The following is a 23,524-nucleotide window of genomic DNA, read 5'->3' on the forward strand; positions in this document are numbered from 1 at the left end:
TCCCTAAAAGTGGCAACACAGATAGCCAAGGTGATTAAGAAGGCATATGGCGTGTTTGCCTTCATCAGCCGGGGCACTGAGTACAAGAGTTGGGAAATCATGTTGCAGCTATATAAAACCTTGGTAGGTCGGATTTGGAGTATTGTGTGCAGTTCTGGTCACCGCACTACCAGAAGGACATGGAAGCTTTGGAGAAAGTGCAAAGAAGGTTCACCAAGATATTGCCTGGTCTCGCGGGTGTTGGTTATCATAGAATCATAGAGAGGTAAATAAACTAGGATTGTTTTCACTGGAAAGATGGAGGCTGAGGGGAGACCTGATAGAGTCTACAAAATGATGAGAGGCACAGACAGGGTGGATAGTTAAAGACATTTTCCTAGGATGGAAGTGTCAATTACAAGGGGGCACAGGTTCAAGGTGAGAGGTGGAAGTTTTTCATGCAGAGAGTGGTGGGTGTCTGGAACGCGCTGCCAGAGGAGGTGGTGGAAGCAGGGACATTAACAACATTTAAGAGACATCTGGATGGGTGCATGAATAGGGAGGGAATAGAGGGATATGGACCGAGTAAGGGCAGAAGGTTTAGTTTAGTTTAGTTAGGGCATCATGATTGGCACAGGCTTGGAGGGCCGAAGGGTCTGTTCCTGTGCTGTACTTTGTTCTTTGTTTGTTCTTTGACTACTCTTCAGATTGCTGTGTGCTGTCCAATCCATGATGTGGAGATGCCGGCGTTGAACTGGGGTAAGCACAGTAGGAAGTCTCACAACACCAAGTTAAAGTCCAACAGGTTTATTTGGTAGCAAAAGCCACAAGCTTTCAGAGCGCTGCTCTTTCAGCTTGTGGCTTGTGCTACCAAATAAACCTGTTGGACTTTAACCTGGTGTTGTGGGAATTCTTACTGAGCTGTCCAATCCAACATTGCCCAATGGTTCATGCAATATTAACCTATTAATTGGTAACTGCAGCAGATAATCTCGATAAATTGCCATCATCATTAATAACACATGCACACAGTAATCTTCATACACACCATAGGATATAAATGATGTTTTAATTAACAATATGCTTGTACTGCAGTGATGTTTCACTTGGCAATTGTTTGAAAGAAAAATGAAAGGACTTACATTTTTTAGCACTTTACACCTTTTCAGCACATCCCAAAGGATTTCCAGCCAATTAAGTTGTGTTGGAATGTGGTCATTGTAAGAAAAACATCAATCAATTTATGCACAGCAAGATCTCACAAACCACAATGCAATAATGACCAATCAGTTATTACTGTTGTTGGTTAAGATGCAGCTAATACCCCCCACCCCCAGTGCCAGTGACTGAGGGCATGCAGCACTGTTGGAGGTGCCATCTTCCATTAAGGTGTTAAACTGAGTACCCGTCGCTCTCTCAGGGATCATAAGATATCCTATTGCAAGATAAATGGGATGCTTTTCCATGAAGCTTTGCCCAGTATTTATCCCTTGATTAGTGACCAAAAACGGGGAGGCACAGTGGCACAGTGGTTAGCACTGCTGTCTCACAGCACCAGGGACACAGGTTCAATTCCGGCCTTGGGTGACTGTGTGGAGTCTGCACATTCTCCCCGTCTCTGCGTGGGTTTCCTCCAGGTGCTCCGGTTTCCTCCCACACTCCAAAGATGTGCAAGTTGGGTTGATTGGCCATGCTAACTTGCCCCTTATTGTCAGGGGGATTAGAAGGGTAAATATATGGGGTTACGGGTATAGGGCTTGGGTGGGATTGTTGTCGGTGCAGGCTCGATGGGCTGAATGGCACTGTGGGGATTCTATCAAATTAACTATCTGGCTATTATCATATTGCTGTCTGTGGAGGCTTGCTGTGCACAAATTGACTGCCACGTTTCCTGCATTGCCACAATGGCTACATTTCAAATGTGCTCCAGTGGCTATAATGCACAGTAAAGGGATGTCCCGAGGCTGTGAAAGGTGCTATATAAATGCAAGTTCTTTTAATCTCTATGTCACAGGCAACAGTTCAAAATTTCCAATGTTATTGCTAGGGGCTATGATTGGAAGAAACTGATTCCAGTGCCAGGAGGGTCAGTAACCAGGACACAAACTTCACTTAATTGACAATTACTCAGAGACGTTATGACCTAGTACACACTATCAGACAGGGCTGTGAAAACAGATTCAACAGTAACCTTCAGAAAGAAATTGGGTAAATGCTTGAAATGGATAAAGTTGCAGGGGTAGAGCGAATGGAGGGGTGGGTTTCATTGGAAAGCTCTTTCTAGGAGCCAGCGTTCTCATTCTGTGCTGCATGATAGATTTTGTGGGGTTAGGGGGCAGGATTTCATGGCCTCGTTCATCCCAAAACTGTAAAATCTGGTCCAAGGTCAATGGACATTTCAGTTGTCCGCCTCTCGCCCGCTCCCATTCCATGGCAGGTGGGGCGGTAAAATTCCGGCATGGGTGTCAAAGGTTAGGGATCAAAGGTAGATAGGTTTGAAGTTTGGCGTACAGATCAGCCATAATCTAACTGGATGACAGGTTCAAGGGGCTGAATGGTCTCCTCCTATTGCTATGGGAAGATGCTAGATGAATGGGAGTTCTTTCTTTCTGACGGGGATTGTGTGTGTGGGCTTTTATTCCAGTGCCTCCCTGGGCTTTGATAGCCATTGCCATCGTCGCTGTCCTGCTGATTCTCACCTGCTGCTTCTGCATCTGCAAAAAATGTCTACTGAAGAAAAAGAACAAGAAGAAGGGGAAAGAAAAGGGTGGAAAGAACGCCATGAACATGAAAGATGTGAAGGAGCTGGGGAAATCAGCTAAAGATCAGGTAATGTAGGGAAGGAATCTTGTAAGGAGTTATCCTGAGAAGAATTCTCTTTACCATTGATAAATAATTGTTTGCATGATGGGTAAAAGAATGTCACCATTTATTATTCATTGGCTGGTATTTAATTAGTAATTAAATGTTTTGTTTGAATTGATTAAAATGTTGGGGAAAATGTTTCAAGATAAAAAAAATCTCAAAGGAATCCTCTGAATTAGTATCCAATTATACCACGGGACTTTCATAAAAAATGATTTTATTTTTAGATAGACAAGTCCAATGAAGATGAATATGGTAAATCTCCATTCATTGAACATACTAAACATGTCTTACCATCTGTATCCATCCCAACCAACACCAGTTATGGATAGTTGTATCTCCAAGTTCTTCTGGGCCCATTGGAAGGCATGAATACACATCAGTCTCCCAGTACAATGAGAGCTCCCAGCTCCAAAACACTGGTCACTCGAGCACTCAGAGTATGTTCATCATTTTACCTCCCACTGGCCGATGTCAGAGGCCATCACCACTCTGCGAGCCCCCAATGCACTCATTCAATGTCATAGATGGGCGCGATCTTACCAGCCATTAATTCCACACTCCCACTGCAGCGAAGTCGGAGAATTTGCCACTCAGTCAAATCTCTGTTCCCTGCAGCGGGATTGGAAAATCCTGCCGGCATGAACGGCTGTAACAAACATTCAGAACAGACTGATGAGTTCAGCAACATGCCACGATGAAACATTAACCCTTTCAAAACTGTCTCCCTGACAGCTTGCTGACACCAAGCACTGGTAATGGGAGAGTCCAGGAGCTCTCATTCTGTTCAGCAAAGCTGACGAATTTCAATTTTGACAAGCGTTTAAGATGTTTTGCCTTTCTTATCAAGCTGTAAAGATTTGTTTTCAGCATTGCCTCATTATTGACCTATCTACTTTGGGCTGAAATGATAATTAATCAATTAGCTCCAATGATGGGGTCAGCTGAACGATAACTCATGTGAACCACTGAAGCATCTGATCAACCTGAAATCATCCTTACATTAAAAAATTACATTAATTTTAATTCTAATTATAATGGTGTGTGGGGAGAGGAGTGAGTTTTGGAGGATCAAATAATCTTGGACCTGTGGTTCCCAAATCTCTCCCACATTTGGAGCCTTCCTCAGCCCATGTCCAGCTCTGCTCCTCATTCATTGATCGAGGTTGATCACTGTGATTTGTCAATATCACCTTTCACATGGTTTCATGTGATTGCCTGGATGGTAGATGGTGAATCTGACGAACCTTGTTCTTTCTCCATTTCACTATTCCAATGTTCCTGTATTTGTCAATCAGAATGTTCAATGGGAAGCTATGGATTACTCACTCACTCTATTTTATCATTCATGGTTAGTCAGTTGTTTGTGCTCGGAAGATTATCACTTTGCAGCAGTGAATGTCAGGCTGAAACCATGTTATGGGTTCAAGCCTTATTTTAGAGACTTGAGAACATAATCTCAACAACCCAATGCAGAACTGAGGGAGTTCTGCCCTGTCAGAGATGCTGTCATTAAATGGAGGTCATGGTTCTCTGAGTACATCTAAAAATGTCCATGTGTGCTTGTGTGTATATCTGTGTGTGTGTATTTTTTCATTCATTGGAGATGGGCATTGCTGGCTGGACCCAGCATTTGTTGCCCATCCTTAATTGCCCCTTGAGCTGTGTGTCTTGCTAGGCCATTTAAGAGTCAACCACATTGCTGTGGCTCTGGAGTCACATGTAGGCCAGACCAGGTAAGGACGAAAGATTTCCTTCCCTAAAGAACATTAGTGAACCAGATGGGTTTTTACAACAATCATTTCATGGTCATCATTGGATTCTTAATTCCAGATTTCTACTGATTTCAAATTTCACCATCTGCCATGGTGGGATTCGAATCTGGGTCCCCAGAATATTACTCTGGGACAATACCACTATGCCACGACCTCCTTGTGTAGGACAATGTGAGCGTGTGTGTATTTGTGTATGTGTGTGTGTGGACTTTGACAAATGTATGCGGGGAAATACAGATGTGTACATGTGTTTGAGTGAGTGAAAGTGTGCTATGAAGCAATGTCCCCGTGATGTTGATACATGGAATCAACTGCACCAATTAAAATGTACCTTCAGCGAGAGTGTTCCCCTGCTGTCTGCTGCAAACCTCTTCAGCATTTCTGAATCTTTGATCTTTGACTCGGAATTTTCATCCGCCTCACTGAACCAACTAATAATGTGAAATCTCCTTCTGAGTTTTTAGCCGCAAGATACCAATCACTAATAAATACGCCTGAAATGAACTCAGTGTCTGATGGCTTGAGGTCTTCGGAAGGGCCGCAGCTTAATTGAATTGAGCCCAATGACATCATCTTCCCCACAATAATATGAGATTCTCCCAGCTAACCCTGCAGCAAAATTATTAAACAGGGAGAAATAAATACTCTGCAGGCAGGACACACTGCTGAGAGACAGGGAGGCAAGCTGAACTGTAAATCTCGCTATCCATTGGATTTAATATGATGGGGGTGGTAAGACTGCCAAAGTGCCATTTTGTTCATTTGATGGAGTCTGCTGAGAATGAACTCTTGGATGAGTTCCTCCATCAACCCAAGAATCTTCTGAGTGCTCTGATATCCTCCAATTCTTCACTCTTGCATATTCCCCACATTAAGTGACAAGTGACATTCAGTCTAAGTGAGTGGGCGAGGGTCTGGCAGATGGAGTACAATGTTGGTAAATGTGAGGTCATCCATTTTGGTAGGAATAACAGCAAAATGGACTATTATTTAAATGGTAGATAATTGCAGCGTGCTGCTGTGCAGAGGGACCTGGGTGTCCTTGTGCAAGAATCACAAGGAGTTGGTTTGCAGGTGCAGCAGGTAATTAAGAAGGCAAATGGAATTTTGTCCTTCATTGCTCGAGGGATGGAGTTTAAAAACAGCGAGGTTATGTTGCAGCTGTATAAGTTGCTGGTGAGGCCACACCTGGAGTACTGTGTACAGTTTTGGTCTCTTTACTTGAGAAAGGATATACTGGCACTGGAGGGGGTGCAGAGGAGATTCACGAGATTGATTCCGGAGTTGAGAGGGTTGGCTTATGAGGAGAGACTGAGTAGACTGGGGCTATATTCATTGGAATTCAGAAGAATGAGGGGAGATCTTATAGAAACATATAAGATTATGAAGGGAATAGATAAGATAGAAGCAGGGAACTTGTTTCCACTGGCGGGTGAAACTAGAACTAGGGGACATAGTCTCAAAATAAGGGGAAGCAGATTTAGGACTGAGTTGAGGCGGAACTCCTTCACACAAAGGGTTGTGAATCTGTGGAATTCCCTGCCCAGTGAAGCAGTTGAGGCTACCTCATTGAATGTTTTTAAGGCAAGGATAAATAAATTTTTGAACAGTAAAGGAATTAAGGGTTATGGTGAGTGGGCGGGTAAGTGGAGCTGAGTCCACAAAAAGATCAGTCATGATCTTATTGAATGGCGGAGCAGACTCAAGGGGCCAGATGGCCTCCTCCTGCTCCTAGTTCTTATGTTCTTATGTTCTTATTAATCACTCCACGATCAGCAATTGTGGTATCCACTGCCTGAGCCCCAAGCTTAGAAAATCTCCATCGAAACCTCTCAGTCTCTGTACCCCTCAGTCCTCCATCAGGACGGAACAGTGGCCCAGTGGTTAGCAATGCTGCCTCACAGCTCTAGGGACCCAGGTTCAACTCTGACCTTGGGTGACTGTCTGTATGGAGTCTGCATGTTCTCCCCATGTCTGCATGGGTTTCCTCCGGGTGCTCCAGTTTCATCCCACAGTCCAAAGATGTGCAGTTTAGGTGAATTGACCATGCTAAATTGTCCCTTAGTGTCCTAAGATATGTAGGTTAGATGTGTTGGCCATGGGAAATGTGTGGGGTTATGGAAATAGGATCAGGTAGAGGGCCTGGATATGATGCTCTCTCAGAGAGTTGGTACAGACCTGATGGGCTGAATGGCCTCTTTGTAACTGAAGGGACTTTCCTTGAAACCTACTCCTTTGATCGAGCTCTTGGTCACTTGTTCTAATAACATCTCATGTTAATAATGCTCCTGTGAAGCTCCTTGGAAAGCTTTACTACATTAAAGTTGTGACATAAATTCGAGTTATTACTGTTACAGGACATGCATAATATTCCATTTTATTGAAGTATTAATGCTGCACTGCTTGGCCTGTGACCCCACCCAAACCCAATTCCACCCTTTCCCCTCTGCCCACTCCAACTGCATGATCTCCAATTTCAAAAAGTCAATTCTATCCGTGAAGCTGAAGTTCTCAAGATGTCCTTGAGAAGTGTTTGTGACTTAAAATGTCAGCTGATGTCACGGTGCTGGTTGGGAATGTTGCCTGTTTGGATTGGATCGAGGCACTCAAGAAAGCCTGGAATTACACACAACGCACTGAATTTAATCGTCATAACATTTTTCACTCACTTCTCCACAAGAGTGCTTGTCTGTTTGTGAAAATATTTGTTGCTGGAGGTGGTTAAATATTTCCAACACTTCCTCGCCACTAATATGTGTGTTGGAGAGAGAAAACCTATCTTCAAAGTTAGTTGGCAAAGATTTGAAGCACATAACGTTTACAGAATTGTTTAAGGATGTCTGGGTAACATTGACACAGAATCTCGTACTAAACCAATGTTGACATAGGACCTGGAGAACTGATTTGATGCTCTTACCGACTCATCACAAATTATTAAAATAATTATATTTTGACTCATTTATAGTAAGTTAAATTGTGCACAAACTCCACACCTTATTGACACAGATCTCCAAAAGATTGCAAAGTATTTGAGAAAGATTTATATTAAAGGTCGGGCAGGCTTTGATGGCTGTGCTCTTTGTATTGCGATCATTTCTCCATGTTTGTCCGGTTTCTTTACTTATTGCTTGTGTGTGGGTGTTATAAATGTTATTTCTTCCTTTCATATCCGTGTTCTATCTCATGACTGTTCTGGATTGTCCATTGCGGTAGGTTCCTTTCAATGCTTGGATAAGCATATCTTTCACACTTTGACTAGCTTGCATCCCCGATTCTAGTTTGCTCCTGTTAGATAGTTTGGTTCCCAAAAAGTTTTTCAGCTAAGCCAACTTTGATTTGATGGATAATGGTCTTTTTACTCAAAATTCTCAGCCAATAATGGGTGCAAAATCTTATCCAAAACTGATTTTTTAAAAATCTTTTGATTTCCCAGTTCCTTCAATGATATATTTCAATACATTTGGTGTTTTTTTACCTAGATGTCTTTTTGTTTTCTTTGCGACTCTATGAAGCACCTTGGGATAATTTTCTACACGAAAGTTGCTCAATAAATGGTGATCGGTTTACCACAGGACAGAGCCACATGGTCAGAGTGATGGCTAAATACTCTGAAAAAGCAACGTTTAGAGTAAGGGAGTAACAACAGTTGTTGAGTTGAGAAGGTGGAGGGGAGATCTAATCCAAGGATTTCAAGTGATAAAGGAATTCGATTGAGTAGAGACAAGCAAAGCTATTTTCTTTAGATGGGGAATCTTCAAAGTAGAACAAGACCATTTAGGAGTGAAATCACTTTTTCCACACAGGATAGAGGCAGAATTTTCTGTGCAACCAGCCACGTGGATAATTTATAGATAATTTTATAGAATCCTACAGGGCAGAAGGAAGCCATTTGGCCCATTGAGTCTGCACCGACCACAATCCCACCCAGGCCCTATCCCCATAACCCCATGCATTTACCCTAGCTAGTCCCCCTGATGCTAAGGGGCAATTTAGCATGGTGAATTCACCTAAACCCCACATCTTTGGGGTGTGGGAGGAAACCGGAGCACCCGGAGAAAACCCACACAGACACGGGAAGAACGTGCAAACTCCACACAGACAGTGGCCCAAGCTGGGAATCGAACCCAGGTCCCAGGCGCTGTGAGGCAACAGTGCCAACCACTGTGCCACCATGCCACGTGTTTCACAGCGGCAGTGATGACCCACCGTTGGCCGGCAATGGGATTTTCTGGTCCCTCCGTTGTCAACAGGGTTTCCTGTTTAAAGCACCTCTCAGTGCCGGAAACCCTGTGGTGGGAGTGTGCCATTGGCAGGACTGGAAGATCCCACTGGCGTGAAGTTACAGCCATGGAAACTATTGCCTCTGGTAATGGATTCCAGAATATACGGGTATAATCTCAATACGCTGTTCAGGGGTGTTGTCTGGAAGCTCTCCTTCACAAAAAGGGCAATGGAAATCTAGAGATTGTGGATTCTGGGATTCAATGGAAATTTCAAGATTGTGGCCAATAGATTTACATTGGGTAAGAGCATCCGGGGATATAGAGCCAACGCAGGTGGTCCGTGATTTGATTGGATGATGAGACAGGTTCAATAGGCTGAATGGCCTTCTTGTTCCTATTTTCCTGTATAGATGGTAGCCAAGAAGGATGGCAAAATTGGTCCAGGGGCTTTCATTTTCAAGCACTTTTACAAAGACGGGAAGCGAATATGATTCTCTTCATTCCACCTTTAGGAACAATTTGCCCAGAAAAGCTGAGGATCATTCTGAAAACTCAGATTGTTAGAGCAAGTGGCTGAAAACAGCTCCGCCAGTAAACACTGATGTACAATGTCCCACACTGTTTGAGTGGGAGAGTGACATCAAGACACATATTTCACCCAGAGATACTTCATCCTTTCACTCTTGTTGTCTTTAGAGTAAATTCAAACTCAGGAACTGATTTTGAGCTAAAGTTTGAGGTTTAGAGAAAGGGAAGAGGAAATCTGGAACTCTGTCTCCGCCCCCCCCCCTCCTGCCCCCCACCCCTCCCCTCCCCCCCCACCCCAAAGAGCCGATGAGGCTGTGGGTCGATTAGATATTTCAAACTTGTGAGCAATAGGTTTTTGTTTAGAAAGGGTATTAAGGGCTTTAGAAGCAAGGCAGGTATAGAAAGTTAATATAGATATCAGCGATGATTACATTGAATGGCAAAGCAGCTCACTTGGCTAAGTAACCTCTTCCTGGTCTACATTTCAAGCGAGAGGTCGCCCGAATCATATCACAACAAAGCCACAGCTCATGTATTTAGCAATATGCATAATTGATTGGTTTAATATTGCGATTTTCTGGGATCCTTGTTGTTATTTTCAAACTGCATTTCAGGAAAATATAATGTTACACTCTCAATGAGTGGAAGATGTCGATTATCCTAAAATCTCAAGTTGGTTTGAAGCTAAGAATTGGGAGCCATACTTAGGAACAACTTGTACTTTATTCGGAAGAGTATTGGTGCCATTTACCAGCTTTAATCAGTAATAAAAAACCCAAACTGAATTCTTTCTCAGTACAAAACCCACTTTGCTGTAATTTTGGACAAAGGGAACAGCAACATTGAAGTTGCACAAATCTGACAAGTGTTTGCAGTTATTGCATGAAACATTGGCTGAATTCTGCTAAACTAGTATCATCCTGCCTGTTATCAGCATGTTCTATCTACAAGGATATCATCAATAGACCTGAATTTGGTTTAATATCAAGTTGACAAGCTAGACAGCTTTAGATGGTGCTTGCAAATTTAAAGTATTTGCCTGTGATACCCTGTGGGATTGTGCACTTTACATCAACCGCTTGCTGGTTTGAAAATCTCCCAGTAGCAATAATATAACGAAGCTATACTTTGTGCCTGGGATAATGAAGATTAAATCATTCACTGCCTGCTTGTAATAGCTTTTCAGCAGAGTGAGAGATTGACTCCCTAACTATGAAACTCTATCAGCTTGAACAAGCAGTGCATTCTAACGTGCTCCTCCTGCTCACAGGCTCTGAAGGATGATGATGAGGATGTAGAGACTGGTCTAACTGCAGAAGGAAAGGAGGAAGACAAAGAGGAGGAGAAACTCGGGAAGCTTCAGTTTTCCATGGATTACGACTTCCAGAACAATCAGGTGTGGTGAGAATCCTCTAAAATAGGAGAAAAGAAAGTAACAGATTTGACTTCCTCTTGGGGGGATTTGATTTCATTTGATTTATTATTATTGTCACATGTATTGGGATAAAGTATTGTTTCTTGCACGCTATGCAGAGAGTATGTCCGGGGTGCATGGGGTCCTTGATTATGCTGGCTGCTTTTCCGAGGCAGCGGGAAGTTGATTATTTTGCCTCAAGTAATATTTTGTTCCTACCTTAGTTTGCCGCATGTTGTAGTGTAAAAGGACTGGTAGCTTTGGAAACCTGTCCCACAATCTTGCAAAGGGACATCTGGACTCGAAACGTCAGCTCTTTTCTCTCATTACAGCTGCTGCCAGACCTGCTGAGATTTTCCAGCGTTTTCTCTTTTGATTACCAATGTATCCATGGTCTCTGTAGCTGCCTCCTTTGTGATCCTGGGGTGTCAACCCTCAGGTCCATGGGACTTGTCAGCCTTTAACCCCATTCGTTTGCCTAAAACTAATTCTCTGGTGATGGTGACTGTAGTTAATTCCTCCCCTGTATATTTGACTATTTCTGGGATGCTTTTAGTATTCTCTACAGTAAAGATTGATGCAAAATATTTATATCAAAACAGTCTGTGTTTCAGATTCCTCACTCCTCACCCCTACATTGTCTCTCGAACAGAGATGAATCTCCACACGTGACGGCATATTGGGTGATGTCATCCCTGAGTGTTGCCATGGGTGTCCAGCAGGGACCACCCTCATCACCCTAGCCTCGTCCTTCTAATTTCCATGAAAGATATTTCTGAAAATTGTGGGGTCTTGTCTTTTTCTGAACAGTCCTAATCAGCAATTCCTTTAAGAAGCCAACCCCGCCCCCCCCCCCCGCCACCCCTCCCTGACACCTACACCAGCCCCCACCCCCCCACCCCCCCGCCTCCCCCCCACCCCAAGGAACCTCTAAAATCTGGAAATCATTGTCCAAGGTTGGCCAATTAATCAGTGTTTTGAGTGTCTCAGTTCTCATTTCATCCACTTTTTTTCCCAGTATTAAATCTGGGCCTTTTCTATCTTTGCCTGAAATGGGTACAGGTAATCGACATTCGATTCGACATTATCAGAAGTGTTAGTGCAGCCACTAATACTTTCGGAAACTCAGGCATTTACTCCTAATAAACTTCCCCTAAAAGAGGATAGATTTTCCTCACTAACTCATCATCCCACTGCAGAACCATCCAATAATAGAAACGCACAGGGCTGCCGACAGATCCCATCTGTCTCCTGGAATGTTTTGCAAAGCAGTAGCGATGGGCTTGCATGTATTTCTGAAGCCTCTTGTGTTACTGTCAGTCTCGTGGGTACATTAATGAAGTGCATTTGTGTTTGAGTATGGAACTTCACTCCAGCTTTTTCTGAAGGGAGGTAAGCACCATATAAGGTCTGCAATGCCTCAAGGAGAATATACAATCCGAGAGCTGAAATTGGTTTAATGTTTAAAAATAGCCACTTGCATCAGAGTGACTGGGAGTCAGCGAGCGATATAGAATACACCTACAAAGTAGTTCATTTTCATGCAAGATTTTATTCTTTTTTAAGCAAACTGAATACAAAGAAATATTGATCATGGGTTAAATCTGCAGTTAGGTTTCCAACGCTACGTGATAGTTACCTTCTATAGAAAATAAGATTTGGTTGCATTAGACAGCTGTCACTCAAAATAGCATGACATCAATTTTAATAGCTAATTAGGTTTAGGGTTTGGAATTGGTTTTGTCAGTTTGGTTTATTAGCTGGCAAGGCTGCCTCTCATTAATCTGTAGCAGTGTTTGGATTCAAACCCCAAATCCAAGAGAGAACTTTTGACTGAATCAATCGGAAACTTGTATCACGAAGGTCCAAATCTAAACAAGATGGAAAGTGTTGGTCACCGGGGTATCACCTGAAGGAAACGCGTTCAATGTCATTCCCAGAAATATTGGGACTCATTTAGCTGCAGTGAGAATCTCTGCCCCACATCTCCGCCCCAGCAATTCCTTGATTGGAAAGTTATCACCTTTGGGATTGAATCCCTCCAAGGGCCTTGCTGCTCCCTATCCCTGTAATGTTCCTCAGACCTACAACCATCAGAGATTGCTCCACTCCGCCAACTCTGCCCTCTTGTACAACTCCCCACTCCCATTGTTTTGTTTCTTAAAGACTGGATTAGTTGTAAGTATTCGCATTCCAACCATTATTCATGTAAATTGAGTCTGTGTCTTATAAGTTCTGTTTGTGAACAGAATTCCCACTCACCTGAAGAAGGGGCTCAGAGCCTCGAAAGCTTGTGTGGCTTTTGCTACCAAATAAACCTGTTGGACTTTAACCTGGTGTTGTTAAACTTCTTACTCTTGTACAACCCCAAACACTTCATCATTGGTAGTTGTATCTCCAGTTCCTGGGCCCCAAGCTCTGGAACTTTCTCCCTGAACCTCTCCGCCTCACTCGCCTCAAACCCGGTTTGACACCTATCTCTTTGAGTGAGTATTTGTTCACCTGCCCTGATATCTATTTGTGGGGCTTGTAGTGAGTTTGTGTTCATGCTGATGTGAAGTGTCTTGGGACATTTTACACCATCAAAGGCACTATGTAAATACAAACAATTGTTGAATGTTCTTTCTCTTGTGTCATACTAACAGCTTATAGTGGGAATTATTCAAGCTGCTGAACTTCCTGCTCTGGACATGGGAGGAACATCTGATCCTTACGTCAAGGTCTTCTTACTCCCTGATAAGAAAAAGAAATATGAAACAAAAGTTCACCGAAAGACACTGAACCCAGTTTTCAACGAGTCCTTCATCTTCAAGGTAATATCTCGATTCAGGTCCTTGGTAAATCTAAACCCACAACTGCCCTTCAGTCTGGGTCCAAACCTTGTGACTGAGATTGGATGGGGTGTCTGAACAGTTATTACATTGTTTTTCCAGCGCAGAGTCAGGCCATTCAGCCCAGCTGCTCTGTGGTAGCCCTCCTGCTCCATACAAGTCTTCTCCTGCTCCACTCTAGCCTCCTCCCACTCCTCTTTATCTAGCCCCATCACTATATCCTTCTATTCCTTTCTCCTTCATACATTTATCCAGTTTTCCCTTAAAGTTTCCCCTTAAAAATACCTGTGTTGTATATTTCAACAACTTCCCAAATTCCCAATTGGAATTATTAGTGACGAGCTTTAATTCACATCCCCTGGTTCCGGTTTTCCCGATAGGCAGATTCACCTGCTCCATTGGAGGAACACCACACATTCCACACATTCTCATTCCACTCACTTCCACTGTCAGTTGGGAAGAGGGGAAGTGATTAGCTACGATGTATTTGAGGTGACTGTAGATAAGCACATGAGGGAAATATAAAATGAGGGCCTTGGATGTCAAAATACTCACCAATGGGAAGATAGGAACATCGGAATTAGGAGCGGGAGTAGGCCATTCGGCCCTTCAGGCCTGCTCTGCCATTCAATATGATCATGGCTGATCCTTTATCTCAACATCATACTCACACACTCTCCCCATACCCCATGACACTGTTAGCTTTGGGAAGGGTGGCACAGCCATTAGGAACAAGAAACATTGGAATTAGGAGTGGGAGTGGACAATTCAGCCCTTCGAGCCCGTTCCACCATTTAACCTGATCATGGCTGATCTTCTCCTAGTCTCAACTCCATTTTCCTGCCTGCTCCCCATCGCCCTTTTCATCAGAATCATATCTATCTCTCCCTTGAATCAGTTGATTGATTCTTCCTCCAGTGTGCTCTGGGCAGCGTGTTCCACAGATTCACAACCCTCTGAGAGAAGCAGCTTCTCCTCATCTCAGTTTTGAACCTAACTCCTCTCATTCTATATCTATGACCTCTTGTTCGAGACTGTCCCACAAGGGGAAACATCTGTTCAACGTCCACCTTGTCAATCCTCTTTAGCATTTTATATATCAGTACAAGCCCAATCCATTTAAACATTCCTCGTACGACGGCCCTTTCATCCCCGGAATCAGTCTGGTGAACTTCCTCTGAACTGCGTCCAATGCCACCACATCCTTCCTCAGGTGAGGAGACTAAAACTGGACACAATATTCCAGGTGTGGTCTCACCAATGCCTTATACAATTGTAATAACACTTCTTTACTTTTAAAATCTAATTCTTTTGCAATAAATACATCAGAGAATTCAAAATAAACTTCTTTACCAAGAGAGTGGTTTGAATACAGAATTCACGGTCACAGGGAGTAATTGAAATAAATAGCTTTAACAGAGGGAAAAAGAATGAGAAGAATGAGATGACAGGGTGAGATGAAGGAGACAAGTGTGGAGCATAAACACTGACATGAACCAACTGCGGCTGAGTTGTGCGTGTGTGTCATACAATCTGTGTAATTCTGTAATGATGCAAGCTTCTCACTCAGGCTAAGTTATTTTGGATTTTCTCAGATTCCATACTCAGAACTTGGAGGAAAAACTCTGGTGATGGCGGTTTATGACTTTGATCGATTCTCCAAGCACGATGTCATTGGGGAAGCGAAAGTGCTGATGAATACGGTGGACTTTGGCCACGTTACTGAGGAGTGGAGGGACCTGCAAGGAGCTGAGAAAGAGGAGGTTAGTATCCTGAATATCGTACAGGCACCACATGTGGAATTATGCTGTGGCCATAGAGAATGCAGCAGAGAGCTGGTGTCCATCTCACTTTTGTTTGATTGATATAAGGTGCAGTGCCTGGACATGTTCCTCTTGCCTGCAGAGGATAGGTCCATGAGTATGAGTCCCTGAGTAGCTTCGAGCAAGTGTAAATGAGCCTTTGGGCAAACAAAAGGGATATGTTCGAGCTTTGATTTGCAGTGATAGTGGAGTCAGACACTTTAGGAACATTTAAGCGGTTATTGGATAGGCACATGGAGCACACCAGGATGATAGGGAGTGGGATAGCTTGATCTTGGTTTCAGATAAAGCTCGGCACAACATCGTGGGCTGAAGGGCCTGTTCTGTGCTGTACTGTTCTATGTTCTATGTTCTTTGTATCTTTTTTTAATTAAATAGGAGCTCAGGGAGCGCAGATATCCCATTGCTTTCTGCATGGCAAGACCTGGGCCAATCGAAATTCACTTGCCAACTTTTAATGGGCAATTCCCCAAACCCCACCCCCCCCCCACCCCCCACCCCCCCCACACACATATACACACACACACACACACACACACACACATGCAGACGGCAACCTCCCCGAAGTTAGGGTCAGGGCCTTCAGTGGGTTTGAATTGCTTACCTGGACAGTTCTGTAGGAAATGTTAGACAGGAAAATCCTAGTCTAACTCCTGGGTAACTATCCAACTGACACACCCCACATTCCCCCACCCCTTCAGCCCCTCCAGCCTCCGATCTGACCTGACTAACCCCCACCACCTGACTTTCTCCTGACCCCTAAAACTCCTTCCTGACCCAAGTTGACCAGCTCCCACCAACTGACACCCCCCAACACCCGTCTCCCACCCTGACCCACTCCTCAATGCCCCCCCCCCTCCCCAATGGACCCAACCTGACTCAACCTCACCACCCTACCCAGCTGCCACCTGATGCATCTATCAGCCAAACCAGCTGGCACCATAGCCCCTCACCCACCCTATCGAATCACACATCGTCACACACACCCATTCCCTCACCCATTCGCTCCTGTACTCTTACACTCTAACACACTGAGAAGTTACAGCGAGTGCTGTAAGACGGGACGTGGTTTCTGCTCACATTCTCTACTCGGCTCCCGCCAACGTTTCCTCCATTGAGTGAGTTCTGCAGGAGCCTCCATCAGAAAGATCACAGGGAGATACGTGAGTCGTTATTGTGTCTGATAAGGTCAGAACCACCTTGATGGGGAGATTTGGGCCAATTATCGAGTCATTATCACATTGCTGTTTCAGAACTCCAGCTGTATGTAATTGATTGGCCCGTTTTCTGTGCTGTAACTGTGGCTACATTTCACAAGTATTTCACTGTCCGTACAGAGCTTTGGAACATGCTGAAATTGTGAAAGTTATGATATCAATGCAAGTTCTTTCTCTCTTACTTTACTTGACAGCCTCGAGGCAGATCAGTAACTCCTCAGGAGTGAGGGTCTAACTGCAATGGGCAGGGCCAATCAAAACAGGACATTGCAGTTTCATTGTGGTTGCCTCGGTTTCAGGAGTTCTTGACAATGTCCATTTTTTTAATGAAGAATTTCCATTGTGGTTTTGTGTGTGTGTGTGTGGGGGGGGGGACACCAATGATGGTCACATGACCTAGGTAATCAGTTCAGTCCCGTGACAGTCAGCGATAATCAAAGTGTGTTTTTGTGGCAAATTTTAATTGGATAAGTTGATAATGACTCTAAAAGTAGTCTTCATGATCCTTGACTTTTTAAATAAAAGCCCAGTGGATGTTAGAATGTAACCAGTGACAGCTTTGTATTGGATGTAATGTGACCAATGGGAACAAGATGTAAGGGTCAGCTGACCTAGTAAACTATGGAACCAATTACAGAGTGATGTAATAGTCAGCTGACCAGCTGATTCACTATAAATAAGGAGCTATGTAGAATTGTGGGGAGCTTGGAGTGGCCCAGGGTGAGGCCCCAAGTTTGGAGTAATGATGTTTCTTTATTAAACCCTTTCTTTGATTTATAAGTTGGAGTAAGTTTTGTTGTATTTTCATTAGCTGCATTTTGAAGAGTTCCTTCAGAAGAAACAGTGTACAGGAGAGGAAAGGGATGACAAACCTTTATAACAAGAGTACACATTCATATTCAATTCCAATTCTCTTCCTGCAACTAGTGGTGCACTAGGACAGACTTTCAGTTGTTTCCATAGTGAGCAATTCCTGGAACAGGTCGCTCGTCTGTTGCCAATGCATTTATATAGCCCTCTTGTAAAACATGCCCAGGTGGTTAACAAAGTGCACTGTCACCATACCACCCAATATTAGGACTGGTGGCAAGAAGGTTGGCCAAAGGTGGGTTTTAAGGAGCATCATAAAGGAAGAGAGGTGGAGGATTTTAGGGAGGGAATTCCAGAGTTTAGAACAGAGGCAACTGACAGCATGGCTGACAATAGTAAGGAAAAGGGAAGTTGGGATGATCAAGTGGGACTAGGAGAAAGTGCAGGACAGTGAACACTGGAGGGGGAGGGGATTGTGATTGATGGGCTGAAGGGACTTGGTGCGAGTTATGATAAAACACTGGTTAAACTTTAGCTGGATTGTTGTAACATTATGAAGTAACATTTATGCCACAGAAGTGCCAGGCAATCACCTTCTCCTCTTGACATTCAGTGGTGTTACCATCACTGAATATTCCACTATTAACATCCTGAGGGTTACCATTGACCAGAAATTGAACTGAACAAATCATATAAACACTGTGGCTACAAGAGCAGGTCAGAGGCTGGGAATACTGCGGTGAGTAACTCATCTCCTGATTCTCCATAGCCTGTCCACCATCTACAAGGCACAATTCAGGAGTGTGATCATAGAAATCATAGAATCATAGAAATCCTACAGTGCAGAAGGAGGCCATTCGGCCCATCGAGTCTGCACCGACCACAATCCCATCCAGGCCCTACCCCCACATATTTACCCGCTAATCCCTCAAACCTACACATCCCAGGACTCTAAGGGGCAATTTTTAACCTGGCCAATCAACCTAACCCGCACATCTTTGTACTGTGGGAGGAAACCGGAGCACCCGGAGGAAACCCACGCAGACACGAGGAGAATGTGCAAACTCCACACAGACAGTGACCCGAGCCGGGAATCGAACCCGGGACCCCGGAGCTGTGAAGCAGCAGTGCTAACCACTGTGCTACCGTGCCGCCCACGTGATGGAATACTCCCCACTTGCCTGGATGAGAGCAGCTCCAACAACACTCAAGAAATGCAACACCATCCAGGACAAAGTAGCCCACTTGATTGGCATCCCATCCACAAACATTCAATCCCTCCACCACCAATGCACAGTAGCAACAGTCTGTGCCATCTACAAGATGTACCGCAACAACTCATCAAAGCTTCTTAGGTATCACCTTCCAAACCCACGAACGCTACCACCTCAAAAGACAAAGGTACCAGACACATGGGAACATCATCATCTGCAAGTTCTCCTCCAAGCCACTCAACATCTGGGTTTGGAAATATATCAGCCATTCCTTCACTGTCGCTGGGTCAAAATCCTGGAACTCCCTCCCTAACAGCACTGTGGGTGTGCCTACACCTTACGGACTGCAGCGGTTCAAGAAGGCAGCTCACCACCACCTCCTCAAGGGTAGTTAGGGGTGGGCAATAAATTCTGGTCTAGCCAGCGACACCCATGCCCTCTGAAAGAGTTAAGTAAATATGCCCAATTTGGGTAGCGCACTTTCAGATGCAGAGGAGATTTACCAGAATCTTGAAGCTGAGATGAGTTGGCTACCTGGAGTCGGGTGTGACAGTAAAGCAGTCAAACACTGCACTGTGACTTTTGCACCAAAGCCATGGATTGAAACCTTTTTCTGATCCTCTGCGTTATCCCCTGTTGTAGACGACACTGGGGCATTACGTTGGGATAGCGAAGTGTATCCAGCAACGAATCATGAGAAGGTAACACTCCTTCCCAGGATTATATCACGGAGTTGAGAGAATTTCTCAGCATTTTTCCTGTTTGTCTATATTGTCCAGAATTTGCTGTTTTTCCTGATCAGAGAAGTTACGCATGAGAAGTCACCAATTACGTAATAAATTCAGGAAAGCACTCTAGATCCTCTGAATACGGTGCTGTCCTGACTTCATCCACTGACAATAATTGGAAGGCACTCTCACTCACTTTATTTGTCTGATTATTTATGATCCTCTCAGCTGGAGTTTTGTTTTGCATCTTTTCATCCGCCCTGTCCAATCATTCAGAAGCATCCGACAGGATATCGTTCAGATCAACACCCTTGTTGTCACGGGCAGTATTATTAGCACGCAGCTTCGACAAAAATGAATTTGGTTTCATGCAAGAGCTTGCGGTAGCTTGCCGTGGCATTGAGAAATGTTCCCAGCCGAGACCAAAGGGAAGCCAAGTGACAAAATCAGATGAGATGAGCCATTGGAGAGAGCGACACACAGCAGCAGCAGGGGGAGGAAAGAGATAACAAGGGAAAGGGTGGGAATGGGAGGAAAGAGAGAAAAGGAAATGGGACGAGAGAGACGAGATGAGAGGAAAAAGAAGCTGGAACATGGTTCATGTGAAAGGTTTTGGGAAATGCTGGTGCATTGCCAGGTTCAGCTCTGGGAAGGGTTTGTGTTGTGGGGACTTTGTGGAAAGGCTTTAATCTGAGAGCTCCAGCATTGTCCATCCCTCGTTGCCCAGGTCCGGTACTAATTGGCTGCAACACGATATTCCAAGTGCGGCCTAACTAAGGTTCTATAAAGCTGCAACATGACTTGCCCATTTTTAAACCCAGTACCCTGGCCGATGAAGGCAAGCATGCCATATGCCTTCTTGATTACCTTCTCCACCTGCATTGCCACTTTCAGTGACCTGTGTACCTGTACACCCAGATCCCTCTGCCTATCAATACTCTTAAGGGGATTGTGATTGATGGGCTGAAGGGACTTGGTGCGAGTTATGATAAAACACTGGTTAAACTTTAGCTGGATTGTTGTAACATTATTAAGTAAAGTTTACGCCACAGAAGTGCCAGGCAATCACCATCTCCCCTTGACATTCAGTGGTGTTACCATTTACGGTATCTTTCCTAACTATTAGACCTTCCAAAATGCATTACCTCACATTTGTCTGGATTAAACTCCATCTGCCATCTCTCTGCCCAAGTCTCCAACTGATCTATGTCCTGCTGTATCCTTTGACGGTCCTCATCGCTATCCGCAAATCCACCAACCTTTATGTCGTCCACAAACCTACTAACCAATCCAGTTACATTTTCCTCCAAATCATTTATATGTATTACAAACAGCAAAGGTCCCAGCACTGATCCCTGAGGAACACCACTTGTCACAGCCCTCCATTCAGAAATGCACCTTTCCACTGCTACCCTCTGTCTTCTATGACCGAGCCAGTTTTGTATCCACCTTGCCAGCTCACCTCTGATCCCATGCATAAGAACATAAGAAATAGGAGCAGGAGTAGGCCATCTAGCCCCTCGAGCCTGCCCCGCCCATTCAATAAGATCATGGCTGATCTGAAGTGGATCAGTTCCACTTACCCGCCTGATCCCTATAACCCCTAATTCCCTTACCGATCAGGAATCCATCTATCCGTGATTTAAACATATTCAACGAGGTAGCCTCCACCACTTCAGTGAGCAGAGAATTCCAGAGATTCACCACCCTCTGAGAGAAGAAGTTCTTCCTCAACTCTGTCCTAAACTGACCCCCCTTTATTTTGAGGCTGTGCCCTCTAGTTCTAGTTTCCTTTCTAAGTGGAAAGAATCTCTCCACCTCTACCCTATCCAGCCCCTTCATTATCTTATAGGTCTCTATAATATCCCCCCTCAGCCTTCTAAATTCCAACGAGTACAAACCCAATCTGCTCAGTCTCTCCTCATAATCAACACCCCTCATCTCTGGTATCAACCTGGTGAACCTTCTCTGCACTCCCTCCAAGGCCAATATATCCTTCCGCAAATAAGGGGACCAATACTGCACACAGTATCCCAGCTGCGGCCTCACCAAGTCATGCGACTTCACCTTCTGCACCAGAAGGTCTTCCTCTTCATCCTCATCCTCCTCTTCATCATCTTCTTCTTCATCAAGCTCACCATCATGTTCACACAGACAGATATATACACTCAGTTGGCTGGACAGCTGGTTAGTGATGCAGAGTGACACCCAACAGCATGGGTTCAATTCTCGTACCGGCTAAGGTTATTCATGAAGGCCCCTCCTTCTCAACCTTGTCCCTTGCCTGAGGTGTGGTGATCCTCAGGTTAAATCACCACCAGTCAGTTCTCTTTGAGGGGGAGAGCAGCCTGTAGTCATCTGGGACTATGACGACTTTACGTTTAAACATTTTTGTACCTTATAGATGCCTCCCATTCTTGAAAACCCATGCAAAGCTTTATTTTAAAATCTCAAGTGCTTAACCTCTTATAAAAACAAGCAAACTTCTATTCAGACCCACGTTAAGATAATTAGGTCTATAAGTGTGGTGGCTGGGGACGAGCTTGGGGCTGGGACAAGGCTGGCAAAGAAGAAGAGCACTCTGGGGGAGGACGACCTCACTGAGCCTGGGGGTCTGGAGTGCTTATACTTCAATGCAAGGAGCGTAGCAGGTAAAACAGACGAACTTGGGGCCTTAATGCGCACGAGGAATTTGGATGTGGTTGCGGTGACGGAGACTTGGTTGAAAGAGGGACAGGACTGGCAGCTGAATATTCCAGGGTACAAGTGTTTTAGGCGAGACAGAGGAGGGGCCAAAAGAGGTGGGGGAGTAGCGGTATTGGTTGGAGAGCATATTACAGCGGTGCAGAGGGAGGACAATTCGGAGGAGTCGTGTAGCGAGTCACTCTGGGTGGAGCTTAGAAACAGGAAAGGCGCAGTCACTATGTTGGGGGTGTACTACAGGCCCCCCAACAGCCCAAGGGAAGTGGAAGAATGGATATGTCAGGAGATACTGGATAGGTGCAGGAAATATAGGGTTGTTGTAGTGGGAGACTTCAATTTCCCTGGTATAGACTGGAAATCGCTGAGGGCAGGGACTCTGGATGGGGAGGCATTTGTAAAATGTGTACAGGAGGGTTCGTTGGAACAATATGTGGACAGCCCAACTAGAGAGGGGGCTATACTGGACCTGGTGCTGGGGAATGAGCCCGGTCAGGTCTTCAAAGTTTTGGTCGGGGAACATGTGGCAAATAGTGACCACAATTCTGTTAGCTTTAGGATAGTGATGGAAAAGGATGAGTGGTGTCCCAAGGGTAAGGTGTTGGATTGGGGGAAGGCTAACTTTATTGGGATCAGGCAGAAATTGGCAGCTCTTGATTGGGAGAGGCTGTTTGAGGGTAAATCCACATCTGGTATGTGGCAGTCTTTTAAGGAACGGTTGTTAGGGCTACAGGACAAGCATGTGCCTGTAAAAAAGAAGGATAGGAAGGGTAGGATTAGAGAACCGTGGATAACCAGGGAAATTGAGGGACTGGTCAAAAGGAAAAGAGAGGCGTATGTTAGGTCCAAGCAGCTAAAAACGGAGGGAGCTCTGGAGGAGTATAATGAAAGTAGGAAAATACTCAAACGGGGAATTAGAAGAGCAAAAAGGGGTCACGAAATGTTCTTGGCGGACAGGATTAAGGAGAATCCCAAGGCATTTTATTCATACGTTAGGAACAAAAGGGTTGTAAGGGAAAAAATCGGACCTCTCAGGGACAAAAGTGGGGACTTATGCTTGGAGCCCAAAGAGGTAGGGGAGATCCTAAATGAATACTTTGCGTCGGTATTCACTAAGGAGAGGGATGTGTTGACTGGGAGTGTCTCGGAGGGGAGTGTTGAACCGTTGGAGAAAATCTCCATTACAAAGGAGGAAGTGTTAGGTTTGTTAGAGAATATAAAGACTGACAAATCCCCAGGGCCTGATGGAATCTATCCAAGGCTGCTCAGGGAGACGAGAGGTGAAATTGTTGGGCCTCTGACGCAAATCTTTGTCTCGTCACTGGACACAGGTGAGGTCCCAGAGGATTGGAGGATAGCTAATGTGGTCCCGTTATTTAAGAAGGGTAGGAAGGATAACCCGGGTAATTATAGGCCG

General features: G+C 44.6%; 1 protein-coding gene across 1 annotated transcript in view; it reads left to right on the plus strand.

The window, feature by feature from the left end:
- LOC144498427 (synaptotagmin-A) overlaps positions 1-23,524 on the plus strand; it is a 461,824-nt gene that overhangs the window by 412,356 nt on the left and 25,944 nt on the right. Inside the window, exons 4-7 of the mRNA XM_078219520.1 lie at positions 2,624-2,808; positions 10,641-10,766; positions 13,430-13,597; positions 15,211-15,378. Of these exons, the coding sequence (XP_078075646.1) occupies positions 2,624-2,808; positions 10,641-10,766; positions 13,430-13,597; positions 15,211-15,378 (647 nt within the window). The remainder of the gene's footprint in view (positions 1-2,623; positions 2,809-10,640; positions 10,767-13,429; positions 13,598-15,210; positions 15,379-23,524) is intronic.

This window comes from Mustelus asterias, chromosome 9 (genome assembly GCF_964213995.1).
Source record: "Mustelus asterias chromosome 9, sMusAst1.hap1.1, whole genome shotgun sequence".
NCBI classification, from domain to species: domain Eukaryota; kingdom Metazoa; phylum Chordata; class Chondrichthyes; order Carcharhiniformes; family Triakidae; genus Mustelus; species Mustelus asterias.